This window comes from Phasianus colchicus, chromosome 4, assembly GCF_987193195.1.
Source record: "Phasianus colchicus chromosome 4, bPhaCol1.hap1.1, whole genome shotgun sequence".
NCBI lineage: Eukaryota > Metazoa > Chordata > Aves > Galliformes > Phasianidae > Phasianus > Phasianus colchicus.
In genome coordinates this window covers 42,598,922-42,619,588 of record NC_143439.1, presented here as the reverse complement: position 1 = coordinate 42,619,588, position 20,667 = coordinate 42,598,922, and the positions used below count along the sequence as shown (strand labels likewise).

General features: G+C 36.0%; 1 protein-coding gene across 4 annotated transcripts in view; it reads left to right on the top strand.

The window, feature by feature from the left end:
• The window catches only part of SORBS2 (sorbin and SH3 domain containing 2), a 144,080-nt gene that overhangs the window by 68,779 nt on the left and 54,634 nt on the right, over positions 1 to 20,667 (top strand). The window contains exons 3-7 of one of the 4 annotated variants that reach the window (XM_090139345.1): positions 4,766 to 4,858; positions 7,121 to 7,147; positions 8,084 to 8,208; positions 8,990 to 9,607; positions 16,803 to 17,276. In XM_090139345.1, the coding sequence (XP_089995471.1) occupies positions 4,766 to 4,858; positions 7,121 to 7,147; positions 8,084 to 8,208; positions 8,990 to 9,607; positions 16,803 to 17,276 (1,337 nt within the window). Of the gene's footprint in view, positions 1 to 4,184; positions 4,859 to 7,120; positions 7,148 to 8,083; positions 8,209 to 8,989; positions 9,608 to 16,802; positions 17,277 to 20,667 lie in introns of those variants that run through there. The other 3 variants (XM_090139343.1, XM_031608840.2, XM_031608841.2) reach the window with 3 other exon arrangements.

The window sequence follows — 20,667 nt, the reverse complement described above, 5'->3', positions numbered from 1 at the left end:
CAATTTTTTTGTTATTTCACTGCTTTATAGTAGAAATTTTTGAATGACAAAATCAGAGGGTTTTTGGTTACTGTGAATTTGCCACTATTTTGTTTTAAAGTAGGATTACCATTAATTACTTTAGCAGATAAACTTTCTCTTCAGTGCAAGTAGTTGTTCAAATGGCAAAGCAAACAGACCTGGTCTATTTGCAGCTTTAAAAAGTTGATGTACTGCTTGGACTGGGCTGCTCTAACCCAGCATTCCCTGTGGCTGCAGGCTTGGCAGTCTGTCTCAGCAAACCCTGTAGAAGATATTTTTGTCTACAGAGAAAATGTTTTGAAGAGCTTTGGTTTTCATTACTCTACCATATATGGGAGGGATTTTTCAGTGCTTGATGTTGATTCTGTACCACATGTTAGGAAGAAATACTCAGCAGCTAAATGCAGTGAAATGTATTTGCAAATGCAAGGGCACAGACACTGGATATAGAAAAGGTTTTAGAAGTACTGAAGGCATCTCAATTTGTAGTTGATTTTGGTGTTCTAATTTTGCTGTAAGTTAACAAAAATAGTAGTCTAGTAGAATGTGTGCCTTTGTATTACCTTTTTAAACCCAGATATGCACTCATCAACTGAATAATATTTTAAACTGCATAGAGGTATTTTCATCAACAAGCCTTCAAGTATTGCAGATTTGGTGACCATCATTATCTTGGTGAGCATTTTGAGAAACTAAGACCTGGAAAATGTAAGCCACCAATGAAGTTCACTTCAGATTGCAGCACAGGATAAAAGTGCTTGTTGCTTATACCAGGTGTGAGTATGTGAAGTTGTTGTTGGGAGAGAGGAAATTTCACTGAGGAATTATGAATTAATGCAAGCTAATACATTAAAACAGATTCTTAGTGTCTATCCAAAAATGTTTTGGCTGTGTTTCACACAGATAATGCTCAATAAATGCATCTAATTTTAAAGTTGTCTGTTTCAAATAAATGAGGCACATAAAGAGCAGTTGAGAGTGAAAAAGTCTGCAGTTCTGAAAGCCCACAAATATTTTGTAATTGTTAAAATTATTAATGCAAGTCATCACATAGATTAACATCTTAAATTCTCTGAGAGACAAAAATAGAAATTCTCAGGTCCCTGAATAGACTGTTAGAAGCTATTAGCTAATGAAGCTGTTTTGGGATAACTAAAACAAATATACAGATTGATTGTTCAAATGTTCTCCTACAACATTTTAATTTTTAAAATCATTATTTGCCACAATTTAGCAATATGAAAGAACCATGCAATAGTAGATGCCCCTGAGTAGTCAGTGTTAGGTTCTGTGGTAGTAGCTCAGCTTAGCGCCCACAGAGGAGTTCAGGCATATGACAGTAGGAGGACAAGTCCAAATAATTACTTGCCAGGCTACTCCCAGCCACTTCACAGGAGCTATCAGTGGTACATTTCCACAAGCCTAGATGAGCAGGCACGGAGTACCCCAGATCAAGGACTTCTGAGGAACAAGCACAGTGTCTGGGCCTTGCCTAAGCCTGTGCCAGGAAAGCCTCAGCCCTTGACTCTAGGCTTGGAGCGCACCAATACAAACCACTCGGTGCAGCACTCCAGATCAGCTTTTGAAGTAAGGAGGGGTTTGCTGCAGGGTATGGGAATCATTATGGGGTGCAGGGGAAGAGGCAGCTGAGGACTGCACAGGACTTAAAATTCAGTTATTTGTAGAAGATACAGAAAGAAAACAAAAGGGAGGAAAAGGGAAGAATGTGGAAAAGTGGAAAAGAGGAGAAAAAATTTGTCAAAGCAAAAAGAACTGGATGGTGAACCTAATTAAAAAGAGCATGCAGACCAAAGCTGTGGAGTGTTCTGGTACGTATGCAAATAAGCACGTACTACTAGCTGTAGGGCAACCTGCTTGTCACTTCCTGTCAGTGTGGGGCTCTTTCTTTTTCTCTCTTCAGGGATAAACATGCAAAACTGATCATAGTATTCAGGAGTTCATCATTACGTGTTTTTTGCTCTAAAAGATACTAGCAGAAACATGCTTCACCAGATACCTCCTACCACTGTTTTCTCCTCCTTTTCTGCAGTACCTGCTGAGGATGCTTGTTTGTCTTTTCCTGGTTTGATGTGAGTATGGAGGGCATGCAAGAGAATATCAAGCACTGTTGGGCCTAATTTGAGCTGGACATTTTGAGCGGTGTTTTTGATTGCGAGCTGTTGCCCGACTTCAAGTCTGTTTCTGCTTGCAGAACTGATTCAGGTTGCTTATAGTTAAACATTAAAACAATCCCTGGGAGGCTATGACTCTCAGACCAGAAGGATTTCTAATGTCAGAAGCAGACTGTATACATATGTGCACACATTTTTTTATGTGTGTAAGCATTTTTTATTGATTTTATCTTCATTTATTCATTGAATAGCAACTTTGCAATATTAATTGCTTATATTTTGCAAATGAAGTGAGAAAATGATTGTTAATTCAGTCTCCTGCACTGTTTTGGAATTCTCTGTTCTCTAGACTTAGAGCTTTTTGGTTATTCAGGCTTCAGGAATCAGTGTGAATAAAGTTAGCATTTGCTGGAAATTTGGTGGAGTTACGAAAAAGAAGTACAGGCTGAAATAAGCTTCTCAAAGTTCAGCTGTATGCAGATCTGGATCTTTTGTGGTAACACACAGATTCTTCTGATCTTCATTCAGATGGCCTTGGTTTATGGGAGCTTGGCCTGGACAAAGATAGGAAGAAGGAATCCATAAGGCCTAAATACGTACTTGTCCATAGTCATTCATGTTTGATCACATATGTTGCACAACTGAAGGCAGTTGTATGGTTGTATCTCACCTGAGTGCAAAGCAACTCTCTGCCGTTATTGTGTACTTATACTGAGAATGTTATAGCAGGTACAGATTTGGAAGGGTGGCTTCTATATAGAGAGGTAAATGGTGTATGAATATGCATATAGTCTATTGCAAAGCCTGTTTCATCTTTCCTGTGTGAAGCTGTCAAATCTTTTGCTAGATAATGTGTCTACTAATACAAAATTGTGACTCCATTCAGTTACATTAGAGATGAATTTGAAGCAGAATTCATAGAAGTTATATCGATTAAATATTTGTAGTTGGTCTCCTCCTCCTTTTCTCCTATCTTAGCTTTTCTATGCTGAAAATCAAAAAGGTAACTCTTGAAAAATACAAACAAAGCATTAGTTTGAATTAAAAAGAAAAAGTTGCAGCTTGTATTAATGAAATAAATGCATTGCTGAAGTCTGCCCACATTTAGATAAAACCAAAAAGTCAGTATCAGCAGACTGTCAAGTCTCCCTGGAATTATTTCCATTTTATGTCAGTGGGAAGAATGACACAAGAACAGAAAATGTGATTTTTATTACCATTGCCATACTATGTTTATGTAAGCAAATTAAAACAAATTTGATAACCAATTTCTGTTTCCCAAGTCCAGTACCGATAATTAGTATCAGTTAATGTAATGCATTGGGCTGGTGCTGGCTAAAATCATCTGGCCCTTTGCCTCCAGACTTGGAGCTGACAGTGGCTCTTTAGAACCCCTTACACCTGGGGCAGTGACTCAGATGTTTGTCTGCATTAACAACTGCTTAATGTGTATCCTTGCTATTTTGGGGGAATGCTGGAATGAGCAAGGGAATACCTGCAGCTCATTTCTCTGGGAGATTGGTTTAAGATGTCTTCTCTGTGGCTCAAATTACCGTTATAGGAAATCCTTTCCACTAATAGGTTGTAGGCCTCCCTTAAATATAATTTTATATAACTCCCTCTCACAGGACTCATGCAAAAATCATAGGGCCTCTATCAAAGTTGTAGTTTGTCAGAAGTGGTGGCCTATATGAAACTTCAATATTATCAAATACAAAAATTAAAATAATGATTACGTTGAAATGCAGAAAAATATTCTGGATAAATAATCAGGAAGGATATTTACTATTTTTGATAATTATGACGAAGTTTCTAAAAAAGCACATTGTATGAAAGCCACCTCCTTATAAAACAAAGTTCTGCTAAAGACAGAATGACAGCCCCAAGTGAGGGAGGAAAGAATAAAAGGAGGAGAGTCAGTTCCAGAAGAAAGGTTTTTCATACTGCTAATTGTTCAGATGTATTTTAGACTTAGATTTCAAGTCTTTCCCTTGGAGTATAGTTTGGTTCCAGACATGCATGTGTTTATCCTCCATTAAATTTAGAACAAAAAAAAAATTAAAAAAAAAAAAGGAAAAAAACAGGAATGTTTTCTCTGAATCAAAGTAATGCATGCCATCCTTAATTAGTTTGTTTCTTCTGTTTAGAGTTTCTGAAGGGCCATACAGAAGTACTTTGTCAGCTAATTAACATATGCTTAGTTTGAGGAATGGTGTCTTCCTAATGCATACAATGAAATTATTTTACAGCGCAGATTACTGATTAATATTACTCTGGAATGCTTAATCCTTTATCTTGATTACTTGTTTGTTTTTTCAATTATTGGGTATAATTAAGCAGTTTTCTAGGCAACTGGAAATATGTATTTCCACAGTGAATTTAGTATTAGGTATTTGCTTTCATATTTTGTATGAGGTTTATTGTTTCCTAAAGCTTGTGAAAGTTTGTGTGTTCTGCTAATCTGTGGAACTCATGAATTTACATGTACCTGCAGCATTTCTCTAATTGCATGTTTATTTTCTTGTATGTTTGGCTTATCTCACACTGTGATGTGTTGCATGTGCTTGCTTCCTTTGTCTGGGGCTGGTGTCTGTATTATTTTGTGCTTCCAGATAGCGGTGGGTGTGCTCGCAAACGTGCTGCAATGTCTGTCACATTAACAGCTGTGAAGAGGGTTCAGAGTTCTCCAAACCTACTGGCTTCAGGTATAACAACTAACAGTAAGATACTGCTCATGAATGGCATTCTGTAGCATTACATTTGTCAACAATATCACTCTGCAAGGAGGGGAAAGGTAACCATATTTTCTATTCTACTGACAGATATTTTCCTTAATTCTACAGTGCTCTTTAGAAAGTAGTTTTTATTTCTTTCTGCCAGTATTCAGTAGTCATTGATGGAAAAAGATGGAGAGACTTACGAAGAAGCTTTTTTTTATTTTATTTTTTTTTAAATCAACTTTGCCTTTGGTACCTAACACAGATTTTAGTCTCATGTCCCCCATTGTTTTACAAAATAATACAGCATGAAGAGAGGATGTTTATTACAACTGGCTTTAGAACTGTTCCTAAAAGAATCTGTATGCAAAAGTACAATGATCATCAGAAGCCAGAATAATTTAAAAACATTTATGAAATGTTTTCCTAAAAATGTGTGGAACAATAAAACCATAGAGAGCATTCAGTAGGGAGAGCTGCTGCTTCGCATTCTTCTGTCTGATTTCACAAGATGAAATCTTAATGGGTGTCAGCAGACCAGATTCAAACGTGAATTAAGTAGTTGTAAGTATAAATCCATAAAGAACCTCAAGTGTTGTAGGCTAATTTATACCAATATAAACATTAAGTGTTCACACTGATTATAATGCATAAAGTTCAATGAGCACAAATTTCAGAGAGCCAGAAACTAGTTGCGATGTAATGTCCCTGTTTTCTTTGTTTTTTGTAATGTAAGGCTAATCCCAGGAATAAGAACTCTGTTTGAATTTCTGAAACAAATTAAAAATTTGCATACTGCTCTTTGTAAGTAAGGGTAGCAGAACAGTCATAGAGATTACTGCTTGTATAATAATTCAAGAAAGCATTATGTTTCTATTTCGTAGCAGTCTTTCTATGAATTTTTTATTTCAGCATGTACAAGCCTTGTAATGTGTTGTGCTATTGCATTAGAACTAGTGATGAGTGCTCTTAATTCTGTAGTCCTACTGGGGCTAGATTATTCTACATAAAAATTATTTTCAATTTGTTTGGAGAGGTAAAGACGTTAGTTTGTTTAGAGGGGAAAAAACACTATTATATCTCTAAGTAATCCAAGAAAACACCAGAATTTCTGATCTACCCTGTGCTGGCAGTATGTATGTGTCCATTAGTGATTTGTTCTGAAGTGGTGAAGGAAGTTTCATGCATTCTGGTTTTGAATTAAAAAAAAAAATCCTGTCAACCTTTAGACATCTTTCTTGGTTTTGAATTAAAACTTTTCAGCTGATCTTAAAAAAATGCTATTTCTTCTGATATCAAGATTTTAAATGCTAGTAGACTTCTGTATGTACTGAAAAAAAAAAAAGCAAATATTATTGTTGGCTGTCTGAAATAGCAGTTGTTAATTAATAACTTTTAGCACACTGTAGAACTTCTACAGTAAACATTAGTTATATATAGTATACTATTTTGAGGCATAATTAAGAAAGGAATTCAGGTAACTGGGCAAAAGAATACCTGCATACTTTACAGAATTTCTAAACTGTGTCATGAGAAAAAAATAATTACTAGAGAGGTTTATTCCTAATTTTCAAATCTAGCTGTTTAGAGACTTTCAAGTACTATTTCTTAAGTAGGATTTGTTTATACATTTGTAAATACTCCCATACTCCTGAAAGACACTTGGCCTTAACAAAAAGGAAACAAGGTGATGATCTGTTTATAAGAATGCATCTATATAGACAGCTGGAGCTGTGAGGTGAGGGATGGGGGGGACCATAGCTACGTTTTTCCCATAGGCAACATGAGAAAGACTCACATATGCTATTTGTTTTTATAGGCAGATTGTTTTGCTAACTGCATCTATTGCAGACAGTTAATATATAGATACATAATTCTCAGTAATTTCCTTAAAATATATATAACCTTGTATTCATAATGAGCATTTACTGATTGGATCAGCAGCTTAATTATTTAAATAAACTGTTGTAGCAGTATGGACCAGATAGTTTGCTGTTTTTCTGATCTGATCTCAATGTGTTCACTAGATCACTATGATGCCATTTGATTCAACACTTTTATCTGCAGGGTCATGGCAACAGACCAGTTAATAGAAGCATACATATTTCTCTTGGCATCATTGAATACTGAGTCACTGTGGTGGTTTCTTTTAAACATAACTTGTAAAATTAATCCTGTGAGGTTAGCTGCACATTAAGACAATGCAAGCATTTATAACACAAACTAATATTTGTTCTTTCTTGATTTTAGGATCTGATTCTCAGTCTCCAGATTCAGGTAAATAATACAGCAATATTTATGAATCATTGTAATATCATGTTAACAGGACGACATATAACAATTTTCCTTCCTTTGATTTCACCACTTCATACATATAGAATCATTAAGGAAAGTACCATTGAATCTGTAATAGTTACAGTTGGTTAAGACCTCAAATTAAGGTCTTACTTGGGAAGCAGTATTTGCAATAACAGTATATGTTGTCAGAAAACGAGTTGCGTGGGAGCACACAGACTGCTAATTTGACACCTTCCGCTTCAGTGGGACTTGTTATATCATTTTTATTCTCTTACTTAGGATTACAAGTTCCACCCACCCCACTTAGAAGCCTGCTCACATAATGTGTTACTTATCTCAGCCTCTTTCTTCAATATTATGTCTTCAAATCTGTAACTTGTTGAGGCAGTGTAGTGTCTTCCACTGTATTTGGATAGTGTCCTTTTGGATGTTTAGCTCTTATTATTATATCTGTCTTTATTAAGACAAAATATGCTTTGGAAAATTGAAGTGGTGTTCAGATTTGAAAAGAAGATGGGAGCAAATAATCAGGTAGTGACTTTTTTGAGCTGTGATGTTTTTTGAAATCTAGCTGTGAAGATCAAGAACCTAACCTGAAAGAGTATTTCAGTCTGCTTTATACTAGGGATAAACCACCAGGATCTGAAAAGGACTCCTCAGCTGAAGATCTACGGTATATAAAAAAGTTGTAGGGAGCTAACAAACTGCTACGAACAGTATTGATATAAATAAGATACAAAAATTTGCAAAGTTATAGCCCTATTCTTAAAACATCCACGGAAATATCAGCAGTAGTGTCAGTTGTGTAAGAGAGAAATATTTCCATGTTTGCGTACAATTGGTTTGTTGTGATGATTGTAATTTCTGGATCTAGTACTCATAAAAAAAAATGTGATTCTTTTTTCCTCACAAAAGCTTGGAGAGCTTACAATGATGGAAGCAGAGAGACACTGAATGGAGACATTAGCAGTTCATCTCTTACAGCAAAAGGTTTTAGAAGTGTGCGGCCAAACCTACAGGACAAAAAATCACCAACTCAGGTAAAACTGAACGTACCAGATTTCATTCTTTAGCATTTGTGTGTGTGTTATCTGGACACCATATACTGATGGGATATTCCTATGGGGATGTTTTTGTGAGTCACGGCTTTCTAGGAGTATTCACAAACTTCAAATAATACTTATAACAATTTTACACTAAAAAAAAATAGTACACTGGTTATCAGGATATTGGAGGATAAAGGTTTTTTAATTATAAGATAATATTTCTGCTTTTTTGTTTTGCTGAACAATACGATTAGAAGGCACTTAATGTGCAAATACATTAATCCGTTCAAAAAGGAACCAACAGACGAATGTCAGTTCTGTTTCTGTAACTATTTCAATTCAGAGCTTTAGGAGGTGTGTTGTTGTATTTATGTGCATTACCTGTGAATAATAGGTTGTCATCTAAAATCATATATTACATTTTGGAGAGTATCATGAAGAATTCCACAGTTTTAATTTTTATTCAGTGTAATAATTGTGATTTTTAAAGAAAAGAAAGACTCGTTTCTGGGGTCTGATTCCAGTTTACTCTGAGCAAATGGAACATCTAGTTTTCTAAATACAAATTGTCCAGCCCCCTACAGCAAAAGATGGTGGGAACTTGAGTTGTTCTGTTTTTCATTGTATTGAACAATCTTGAGTAAAAGCCTTAGGTCTTAGTTTCTTTATTTAAAGCTAGAATTCAAACTACAGTATATCTCCTGCTAACATTTACTTTCTTTCTGTTTCTTCTTCAATGTTATTTTGCTGTGTGTGGATGATTTTGGCAAATAAGGCACCTCTGCCACCTCCTAGAAAACAAAGCTTTCAGAAAGCAAGAGTAGCTAATCACAAGAATGCAATTAATCTCCAGATAGTAACAACTGAGCCAGCTAAACACCCTCCTACAGATACTGGCTATTACACTGACGAGAAGTCTGCCCAGAAGATAATATCTTCTCAGATATCTAACACAGATGTGTCCTATGTACAAACAATCACTAGACCCCTGACCACTATCTCCAGTGTAGGCACAAGCACAGTAGCTGGTATAAGTGCCACTCTCCATCAAGGCCAAACACAGCAGCCTCAAAAGCGGAGGGTATCTACCCTTAAATTAACCCGGACACAAGATCCAGCAAGTGGTGTTCACTGTAATGTACAGCAACAGCTCAAGCCCATTGAAATGCCAATATTTTCACAAAGGCCTGTCTCACCTGCCTGTAACCCCATGTCTGAGGTACACACAGCATCTCTTTCCATTCAGATAGCTCCCATTCCTGACAATAATGCAGAGCCTGAAATCCAAGAACATCCACCTAGTATTTCTCCAGACACTTCAAAGATGTCTTCAAAGGATGTGGGACAAAAGTCTACAGTTCTTCCTTCTTCACAGGCTGCAGAATGCCATGTGGTATATTTAATTTTTCCATCTTTTATTTTAGATCACTCATGAATCACTTAACTCTCTTTAGCTATACTTACTTTATCAAAGTTAGACCTTCTGTTTTCTGGGTAAAACTACCTGTCACATGAATCAAACTAGAACTGAGCAAAACATAGTTTTTGGAAGGATATTGTACCAAAAAAAAAAAAAAAAGAAAAGAAAAGAAAAGGCAACTGAGCTGGAAAGTAGACTTCCTTGTTCCTCTGTGAGCACTTTATGGAGTGCAAATGCAATAGGAAATTAGTGAATTGTAGGTTGAGGTGTTGCATCATTAAAACACTGTGTTGACATAGGTGCTGTGGAAGGATAGCATATGGGTGAGAAATGGTTGTTGTTTTTTTCTGCAAATGTGACTCTGGCAGTTTCCTAGGCCCACCAAATAATTTTCTACGTGTTTTCAGCAGGGCAGTTCTTGCTGTCTTCGAAGTCCTGTGTGATTGGTTAAGTTAGTCTTTTAAGTCAACCACCTCTACACAACAAGGCAAGGCATTTCTAAATCCTTCTGTTTCCTGCAAAACCTGTGCCTACTGAGATGAAAATTCTATACTGATCTCATCCAGGAGAAATGTGGATATCAAGCACGTAGTATAGGAATAACAAGCCAGCAGTCTCACAGAAGCAACTCTGTCTTGTGTATGAAGAGATGCTATCAAGCATCGTAGTAAGTAGTAATAGGAGGATCACTTTTCATGTACATGTAAAATAATCTTTTTTTTTTTTTTTAAATCACCTGTGGGAGTGAGCTCAGATTCCTCCTGTGAATGTATTTTGCTATGCACCAGTGATACAAATTATGGCAAGCAGCCTGTGTGGTTCTTGTCTATTGTTATTTGTTACCTTAAAGACATAAGTTTTTAAAACATCTCTAGTAAGCCTGGTATATACTGGGGAAAAAATATATATATTCAAAAATCTTAATCAAATCTGCAGCAGTTGACAGACAGCACTTTTCCTTATTTCTTGGTTACGGTCCTCTTAGAGTAGCTAGATCAGATGCAGTACTAGGGAGGGAAGGGATATTAGCATGTTTTGATGAATAATTAAATGTAGTAAAACATGTTCAAGGATTAAAAAATAAGTTCCCATGATTGTTGGTTGCAGTGGATAAGAGTCATACTAGGCTGTTGAGGAAGTACAGCCTATACTGAAAGATTGCCATGTGGTCCAGGGGTCAGATAGCTAGGTCTTAGAAAGGATGGAAAAAGTTTCCTAGGGTCTAGAAGAGTTAGCAGGGTTTATTACCACTCTGAAAGTTAATTAATCAGGTAAAATAGGCCTGGAAGGAGTAACACAAAAGAAATACATACTTGCAAAAAAAAAAAAAAAAAAAATCTGTGGATAAACTTTTTTCTCTGCATTACCTAGTCACATAAAGAATTTTCTTTTTTAGAAGTTAATTACTAGTCTACTAGGTTATCTGAGTTGGAAAGCCCTTCAAATAGTTGGTAGGGATTGCTGTAGGTCTAAGCATATCTGCCTTATAGCTTAGTCTGAACCAGGATCCCATCATGGCATATTTATGTTTGTCAAGTTTGCCAACATCAGTGTGTCTACTTTGAAGTAACATGGCACAATCATGCAAACTTGAAGCCCATTGACAGCACTGTGTCAACAAAGTAATATATCTTGTTCTTTGAAAATATCATGCTCAATCAGGTCTTTACTGTGGAAGCCAAAAGTTTCTGCGTTAGCTATAGAATAGTTGAACAATTTGTAATGTGTCAATTTTCTTCTTCAAGTTGAAGCAGGAATTTTGATCTGAGCAAAGCTCTGTGAAATTACTGGTCAACAACTTGCAGTGCTGCTTTTGAATTAACCATTCCATTAACCACTGGAAGCACATAAGACTTGCAGTGAAATTTGTCTTTCTTGAGATTAGAGATAAAACTGTTGTCAAAACTATTCTATTGAAATATGCATTATTTAGAGTACTTAAGGAAAAACAAATTGCTTTGTCCTTGAAAAGAGCCAGTTCACTATTTAGTGTTTTCTGTTCAAGGCTCATAATAAAGAAATCATATCAGAAACAGGAAGGTTGAGCATGATATTTTGATGGTAGCTGGGATAGGCCCAAAAATTATAGGACAGAGGCTTGCAAGCCTTTGAAAACAAGCATCGAGAGAAGCCATCAGACTGTGGAACTGATGTGAGTGTAGCCAGTGTAACTTGAGCATTTGTGTGTTTTCACTTAAAAATAGTTGTTTGTCCTGTTAACAATGTGATGCTTTGTATATTCTCAAATAAATCAGCTTCTCTCAAACAAAAGTGGTATTACAACATCTAACACTTACTAGGAAAAATACCTTTTTTTAACATCCAAAGTAATACTCAAACTCTAGTGATCCAAATGATCATAAATAAGTTATCTTCTAGCTTTTTTATTAGAACTTTAGAAGTCAAAATACAATTTGCATTTCTTTTTATTTTAGAACTTATTTTTGTTTTACAATGGGCTGACAAATGTCAAAAATAGTTGTGTCTTGTTTGACAATTCTACACTTATTTTCCTGTATTCTCAGTATGTGGGAAGAACAATTAGAAATTTGGCAACTGGGGTTTTTTGAATAAAATAACAAAAAATTGAGCAGATCACAGAGATCATCAAGGAACATAGCCTTTCAAGCTGCATCCATTTATTCCTTGCTTGCCTGCAAAATTCAGCTGACATCATCCCGATGTTCAGAGATAAATTCTAAATATTGATATGTTTATATGCCATATCAGGATCCAAACATGGAGCCAGTGGGTTCTTGCAATGGAAGTGGAGAAATGCTGTGCAGGTGTGGGTACCTATGTGTGTATGGCACCTGTACATCTATATGATAGTGCCAAAGTACACAAAGATTCAGCCAGCTTTAAAAATGAGAGAGTGTCTGTGGCTCAAGAAGTTCATGGACTTTTTCATTATTCTTTCATTATTCTTTAATTTCTCTTGTTATGTCTGTTCTTCTGTTTGCATTTCCTTTCATCTACTGGAACTTCAGGAGCAAGCAGAAGTGTGGTATGACTCACCAAGTGACATTTTACAAACACTCCTACACAGAGAGGGGTTAAACCCCTTAAAAGCATGTGTGAAAAGAGAAGCATTCAAATTGCTCGGTATTGTTGTGGGTTGTGTTTTTGTTGTTGTTGTTTTTTAATATTACTTAAAACCTTGTGAGATCCTGCCACTTAGTGCTGTACTGCAAATGTGAGAGAAATATCCCAGTCTCTTTCAACGGAGAAATCAGTGCTTGTTTGGATGAGACAGCATAAGTTTCGTTATCCACATTTTTAATAAGCAAAGATTTTAAACTGATGAAGAACTCTGAGCTGCTTCTTCTGGCATAAACACCTTGTATTTTTAATCTTCATTTTGTGCCCACGTTCATGAGTGCTATCTTACTCTAGATACCGCTCTCTAAAAGTGAAGATGCAAAACATTTGTTCTGTTTTCTTGAATTATACAGATGACTGAAGTCTTAGTTTAGCACTGATGTCATGGATAAGTAAAAGCTAAATGTTTATGAAGGTGTTTATTTGTCCAGCCCCATGGCTGTAGATAAGTGAATCTATGAAAATAAACCTGTAATTCACTATTTTTACTGAAAAGCTTTATCTAATACAGATACTGTTTGGTAGTACTTGATGATTGTACTGAATATTGTTGAGGGTCGGGAGACAGGTTTCAATATCTCAGGGACAGATGGCAAGCAAAGAAAAACAAGCATATAATTTTCCTTTTCTCTTCTGCAAAACCATTTTGCACAAGGGCTGAATCACCTCCACACATTGAGTTTAGAATAAGAGGATTAGTTAGTAAAAATGGACACAGGAATGTAACTTGCAGCGTCAGTTTCAAGATTTTGACATCGTCTTAGAGGTATTTTTACCCATTTGTACAAGTGTATGAGTGTAATTTGAATGTTGATTACTAAACTCTGCTATGCATTAACAAAATGAATTTATTCACTCATCTTCCCTATCTGTGTCTTGATTGTTGAAGCAAGGCCAGTGCTTTGGTGTCATTAGTAACCTTGCACTAGTCCACAGATCTTGAATTAAAATGACAGATGATTAGTTATGAAGTTTGTAGTAGGGACATCTGTCTACTTTATGTGAATCAGGTGGAAACTGAAAGTTTCAGGCCTGAAATTCTGTTATTTGATGGAAGGTAAATGTTTCTGAGTACCAACTGAAAGCTCTGCTTGAGACCTTCAATTGACTTCAATACTGTGTTGATATTTATCTCTCAAATGTTGCTCCATAGCCCAAGTGAATTATGTAGTCTAATTTTTCATCATTCTAATTGATAAAATGAATTGTTCAGCCAGTAATCCATCTGACTACTTCTACCATTTCTTGGGCTATAAAAATAACAAACCTAAACTGGATGGAACTGGTAGTAAAAGACTGTTTTTTAAAATGCGTTCAGCCTTGTCTTTCTCATATTCTTCACAGTGATGAGAAATGTGGATTTAGTAGTAGCTAAATATATTTGTTATTTAGTGTTTACCAACACTCCATGTTCAGAGAGATCAAGTTTTTTATTGTTTTGTTGTTTGTTTTGTGCTGTTGTTTTTTTTTTTAAATACTGTTGTTGTCAGCCACTATTTCATCCACTCTGCCCCAGAGTGATGACTATATCTATATGACAGAATTCTGGAGTCAGTCAGAACATTCCAGTTTTATTCTACAAAACTGAGAATCTTCATGTTGGGAATCAATATCTGGAATTGCTGTATTCCTTCCACCCATGTTATATTCTATTTAAGAACGTGTCTCAATGAAATCAGCTATAATTTGCCAAGAACAATTAATTTAATTCTTTAAGAATTCAGTTTCACTTGCTCTCTGGATGCACCCTGAGTATCTTTCCTTGTGTTGTCCATCCCTACTTTTCTCAAGCATGCAGGTAATCATCTGTTTGAAGCCAGAAAACTTATTAGGTTTATAGATTATGTACAGTTGCTTTTTGTTTCAGCAGTTCAGTGATCAACTTAGATATTTTAGCTTAGTGATATGCACTTTTTCCTCTGGGAATGCAGAGAGGACATCAATGTCAAGAACTTCAGTTTAATGCTGGCTTCGCCTCATTATTTCCTGATTCATGTCTTTTGCTGCAGATACTAAACTGTGACTTGGATGATGAAATCCATAATGAAGCATCCTTCTGTTTTCCCTTTATGTGTCTAAGAGTAAAATTACTGTTTCTTATATGAGTACATAAATGCAGATAACTTAAGCCCCTGCTAATTTTGCTGTATAAACAGCTGTTTTGCATGTGTATATGATTGCCTTTTGAGATAATTTGATAGTATTCTGTTGTTCTTTTGAAGTTTCCAGTGACAAAATAGTTATCTCTAACAATAGTATTTTCTTTTACAGTCATTCACTCAATAATTGACTTTTCTAAATAAGATGTAGCCTTCAGACTTAATGTATGGAATTTTTTAAATTATTTTTAGTTTTTATTCTGTAGATTTCAAACATTACTGTGAATAAGGTTTAAATTTTAAACTGTTCAAACAACCAGGCTTTTGTTTCTTACTGTTTTAACTTCTAATTTTGCCAGCAAGTTCTGGCTATCTTTATGTACATTATAGATCCAATAATGCCAAACAACTCTTCTGAACACTTTGAAATAAGTGATGGGTATCTCAGATGTGCTTCAAAATAATTTCCGAAATGCTCATTCAGAGGAATGGTCCTGTTGACCTCAGTAAGATTATTTCTGTAATTTTTTGTTGATCTCAGCAAGAATTATGGGACCGGATTCCCCATGACCTCTTATAAGTAGCATAATCTGAATTACATTCCAAGTCTTCTATAAAGGCTTTAAAAGATAGTTTCAGATTGTGGATTAAAATGCCATTTTGGCATTTTAATCTGGTGACTTAGAACATTTTCAAATGATTAAAGACATCTGCATATGTCAAGCACAGAAAAAAAAATACTAATGTTATCAGTAACAATGTGGTATTTGTGAGTAAATGTTGCTTTTTAAAGTAGTAATTGCTGTATATGGCATCCCAGTGTCCTCTGTTTTAAATAAATCAAAATCCCAAATGTTCTTTTGCTGCAGCTATTCCAGAACTTGTCAGCTCTGTGCTGAAGTGGGCAGCATTCTGATATATTTCCAAAACTGATGGATAGTTTGTGGCTGATATGTAGTATAGAAAAAAATTGTACAACTACCAAAGGTTGGATACCAGCATGCTTTTCTCATACCTTTAATTAAAAAAAAAGTTACAGATACAAAAAGCCTGGTTCAGGAAGTTTTAAACACAGTGCCTGTGTCTGATATGAAATAATCAGAATATAAAGTTTGTAATGTGGTAATTCTCAGAAGTGCTCTCATGAGGATATTCCCAAGTTCTTTTAAGGAATGATGCTGAAGCCAGCCAAGTAGTGTGTTTTGTTTCAGTGCTAAATCATCCCTGTCCTGTACTTGTGTTCCCAACCCTTATCCTTCCTCAAATTTATATCAAATACCCTAACAATTCTATAGTTCTCTAATGTTGAAAAGGCAGCTATACTTACACCTTATCCAGTAGGCTGACAGGGTGCTTCCAGAGTGCTTGGAAATTCTAAAGTTTTCCAAACATTTTTATCAGTGAGGCAGTGGAGAAGATGTATTCAATCAAAAGAGGCAAAAATAAATAAATAGACAATCTTACAGGTCATGTGAACATTCAATACTAGCACTTCTTTTTAGCTTGTGGTCCTACCCATCTATACCTTAATATTAATTTCAAAATGATACCTGTATTTTGACAAAAAAAAAAAAAAAAAAAAAAAGGAGCAACATTAATGGAGATCAGACTTGCATATACCTTTTTCATTTTATAAACAAAAGGAAAATGATGTTCTCTAGCCTCATTTTTTTTTTAATAGTGTTATTAATTATGGAATACGTTATGGAATATATTCATCCTCAACACACTACAGTTTCTGGCATTGCTTCCAATAGTGTTTGATACATTAATTTCCTTCATGTTTTTGTACTTTAATATAGAGTGTTGTTGATCTATTTCCTAATCCATGTGAATGTGAACTTCCTAGGGCTGCTGAAAAAACTTACGCTTTTTTAATTCTCCTACACGCAACAAGAGGCAAAGGGAAAAAAATTTATTCATTTGGTAATCTGTTTCTTTCTTATTTTTTTTTCCTCAAATCTCAGCTTGGAAACCAGAAAGTAACTGCCCCTGTGATGGAGGTAAATGCTTCACAGACACACAGACAAACAACAACAGAAGCTTCTCCACTGCCTCTTCCTTCTCCTGTGGTACCAGTTAACAGAGCCTCTTTCTCACCAGACAGTGGCACCCATCTAGTACCATATTCTTTGCCAACGCTTGATGATTTTTCACGCTTTTATAAAACCCCAGCCCTTTCACAATTTTCATATAAATGCCCATTCCTAGCTTCTGAAAGTACTATCCACAAGAATGAAACAGCCTCTGTAAGCACAGATTCTGCCATGAGTGAGTGCTCCTCCCGCACAATGAGTGAGTCCTCCACAGTCATTCTAGATGAGCTGCAGACTTGTAGCTTTGATACTACTGACTGCTCTGAAACACCTTCCCCAACCTTGAGCCAGATGTCTGCTGTGTCAGATGGCACCACCTTAACCAACACTGCCGCCGCTTCCAATGTAATTATCCTTCCTTTTTTCCTGCTCCATTTTGTTTGCAGGGTGTCAAAGGGGAAAAGAATTCAAACTTGTCTGTTAACCTGTCACATAAACAAGTATTCTGTTAAGTTTCCTGTGTTCACAGTCTGAAGTATGCTTTGTAACAGTTGTTTAAGCAAATAATTTGCATATCAGTTTTAGTAATAGACAGGAAAATGGTATGAAGTTGTTGCACATCCATGTTGTTGTCCAAGGTGCATCAAACATTTTGCTTAAAAGAAATGAGAGTAAATTCAATAAGTATCCATTCCAAATGGACACAATGGAAGCAAGTGATCTGTAAATTTTGGAGAGATTTATTTAAAGTACTGTTAGTGACTTACAGGTTTGCGGAGGTGTAGCCTGTTGGCTGCCACCATTTTTTTTTGGCTTATAACAGGGTAGAGATTTCATTAGTATAACCTGTAAATTCGTAGTAAATGTTGGCAATGCTTAACATATTTTTTCCCCCAGCCATGACCACTGACTGCATGAAGTTGTTTTTCCCTCCTTTAACTGACCTTTCCCTCTCTTAAGCACTATTTCTTACAGGTGTGAACTTCAGAAATAAGTTTCTAGCATTCAAATGTCCTGTTACTTTTCTCTTATCTAACTCAAGGGAAACAGCAGCATACAATTGTGATTTATGTATATGTTCACTATTCTGTACCTTAGTATACTTGGATATGGGTAGAGAGAATGTATAGAATTTAGGTCAAATCCAGATCACTTTTCATTTCTTTTGAGATTATTTGCATGACCAAAATGAGTCAGAACAGAGCTTTCATTTAGAGTGAGCAATTTGTTGCTGAACTACAAAACTGAGAAATGTTCTGAGACCAAAGTTTTACTGTGTAACAATAGCATTTCAACTTTGTACAAATACTTCAGCATACTATAATTTTCCAGTCTAAATGTAGCACTTAAAATTCTGAAAAAGAACAGTGTATAATTTTTTACATTTCATGTATGTTTCCTAGCATGTAGTTGAGCCCAAACATGCAGACAGAGTCAATGACCTGTAGTCAGTTCGGTGAATGCTGTTTAAAAAAATATCAGGCATATAAATGCTGTGATTGTTAACACATCTTTGAAACCTAAAATTTTAAGAAGAGTCAGTGATGTTAATCTGCATGCTGTCCAGTTGTTGTAATGAAAGATACCATGATCAATATAGAGGGGTGTATGTAACTAAGGCACAATCACCATAGGATGAGTTATGGAAAGCCTGGAACATCTGTATTTTCTTCTAACCTGCATCAAAAACAATCCCTATGTTTGTTTTACTTGTAAGCCAAAGTGAACAATCCTTCCCTTTTTCCTTTTTTGAGTAGTTTCCCTGTAGAGATATCTATTATTACCTTGGCCACCATTTCTAGGTATGACTACACAGGTAAACAGGTTTCACTACTAAATTTACACAGAGAATGGATGAGTTTCCCACCAAAAGATAACAATCCCTAAACAATCCAAAGAGGCCCATAGCGAGATTAAACTACTGGCAAGGCAGACCCCTGCATTGCAAAAGATCTTTGTTTCCATTCCTCTGTAGAGGAGGGCTAGATGGCTGTACATTTATCTATGAAATGAGAAGATGAGAGACAAGCTGGTGGCACATGCAAACATGCTGCTAGTGGCTTTGTTCCTGTAATGATACTTGAATGATCTTCATTCTCGAAGAAGACATTGATTCATTGTGTAGATGAAAACCACTGAGGAAACAATAAAAGCAGCATAGGGGTGTGCCATCCATCACATAAGCTGGAGCCATACTTTCAAAAACATATCCAATTTGAGGAGATTTGTTTATTGTTGAGGCCCTTAGTGAGAGCTCAGGTGTAAAGATTTTATAGCTGATCCCCCAAAAAGAAACAGCATCAGTATCGAAAGCAACTCGAAACTTCTCAAAACAGGCCTATAATTAACCTTCCCAGCAGTGCAAGATGCTTCAGATATATAAATTCAGTAGTGACCACAATGGAAACTTTCTTTAAAGGGAAAGTCATTAAGAACTAAGAAATTATACTGTTTGAGCTGCTATCCTCTCTAAAACCAAATTCAGAAATGTCATATTTGGACATTCCACATTTGCACTTATGACTGATATCCATCAGCTACTTCTGTATATTGTGTTTTCATGATACTTTTACAGAAATTAATTTGGTTTCCCTCAACTAGCTACTGGGGGCTGAGATGTTTAAAAAATTCAAATTACTAGTCTCCAAAACATGCATCTATACAAGAGGTCATGAACCATTTCATTTTTAAATGCAATAATAATATGTCTTTTAATATGGGATTTACTTACGCTTTGCTGCTTCAAATAGTCTCCCGTTTTATATTTACAGTATTCAAAGAGCCTCACTTTGAATGCTTATGTTATTTTAGTTCTTCTCTTTAGTTAAATTAAACTGAGCAGGTTATAGCACTCATGATTTAAAACAGAGATCTACCTGAGGAGATGTGATAGAAACCTTCCCTCTCTTTTCACTGCTCTCTTATTTCATTCCATATGCTTTCTTGGTATCTCTGGTCTGATTCCTTCAATGCTACCCATAGAAGTACTACAGCCCAGGTGCAGGGATTCCAAACTATTTTTTAAAGAAGCTATGGCTCACTCAATTTTGCTACTCGTAATGAGACTTTTCCATTCAGTCTGCTGAGAAGTATCATTAATGTCAACAGGGGTGGTGCATGTGGATCATGGGAACATTATGGCCTCAAGTTGTGCCAGAGTAAGTTTAGGTTGGGTATCAGGAAAAACTTCTATACAGAAAGGGTTGTTAAGCACTGGAATAGGCTCCCCAGGGAAGTGGTTGAGTCACCATCCCTGGATGTGTTTAAAAACCATTTGGATGTGGTGCTCAGGGACATGATTTAGTGGAGGGTTGTTAGTTAGGGTGGTATGGTTAGGTCATGGTTGGACTTTATGAACTTTAAGGTCTTTTCCAACCCGAGCAATTCTATGATTCTGTCTGTTGGAGTGAGTGATCTATGGCAGGCAGCCTTTGTCATGTGATGAGAGGAATTTTTATTGCCATCTCCATTTTATAACGATATCAGACCTTGTTTATGCAGTTCAGTTTTATTGCCTAGACTCTGCCCCATCTGCCACCTCCCATCATCACCATGCTTTACAGGCTGCACATACAAGGAGCGAAGGGGGGAGGTACAAGGTGTGTATATATGCAAGGTGTATAAAAGGAACGCATTCTGCTCCGCAGGTGATGTGTTTTGTATTTCAGAGAACGCAGATGCCATAATGATACCTGACAAGTGGTAATTGTTATGTGGATGACAGTCTTACATTACTCTTTGTTTGGATGGCATTCAGAGGGCTTTGTGTGTCATTTAATGGGATATTGTTTTGTCT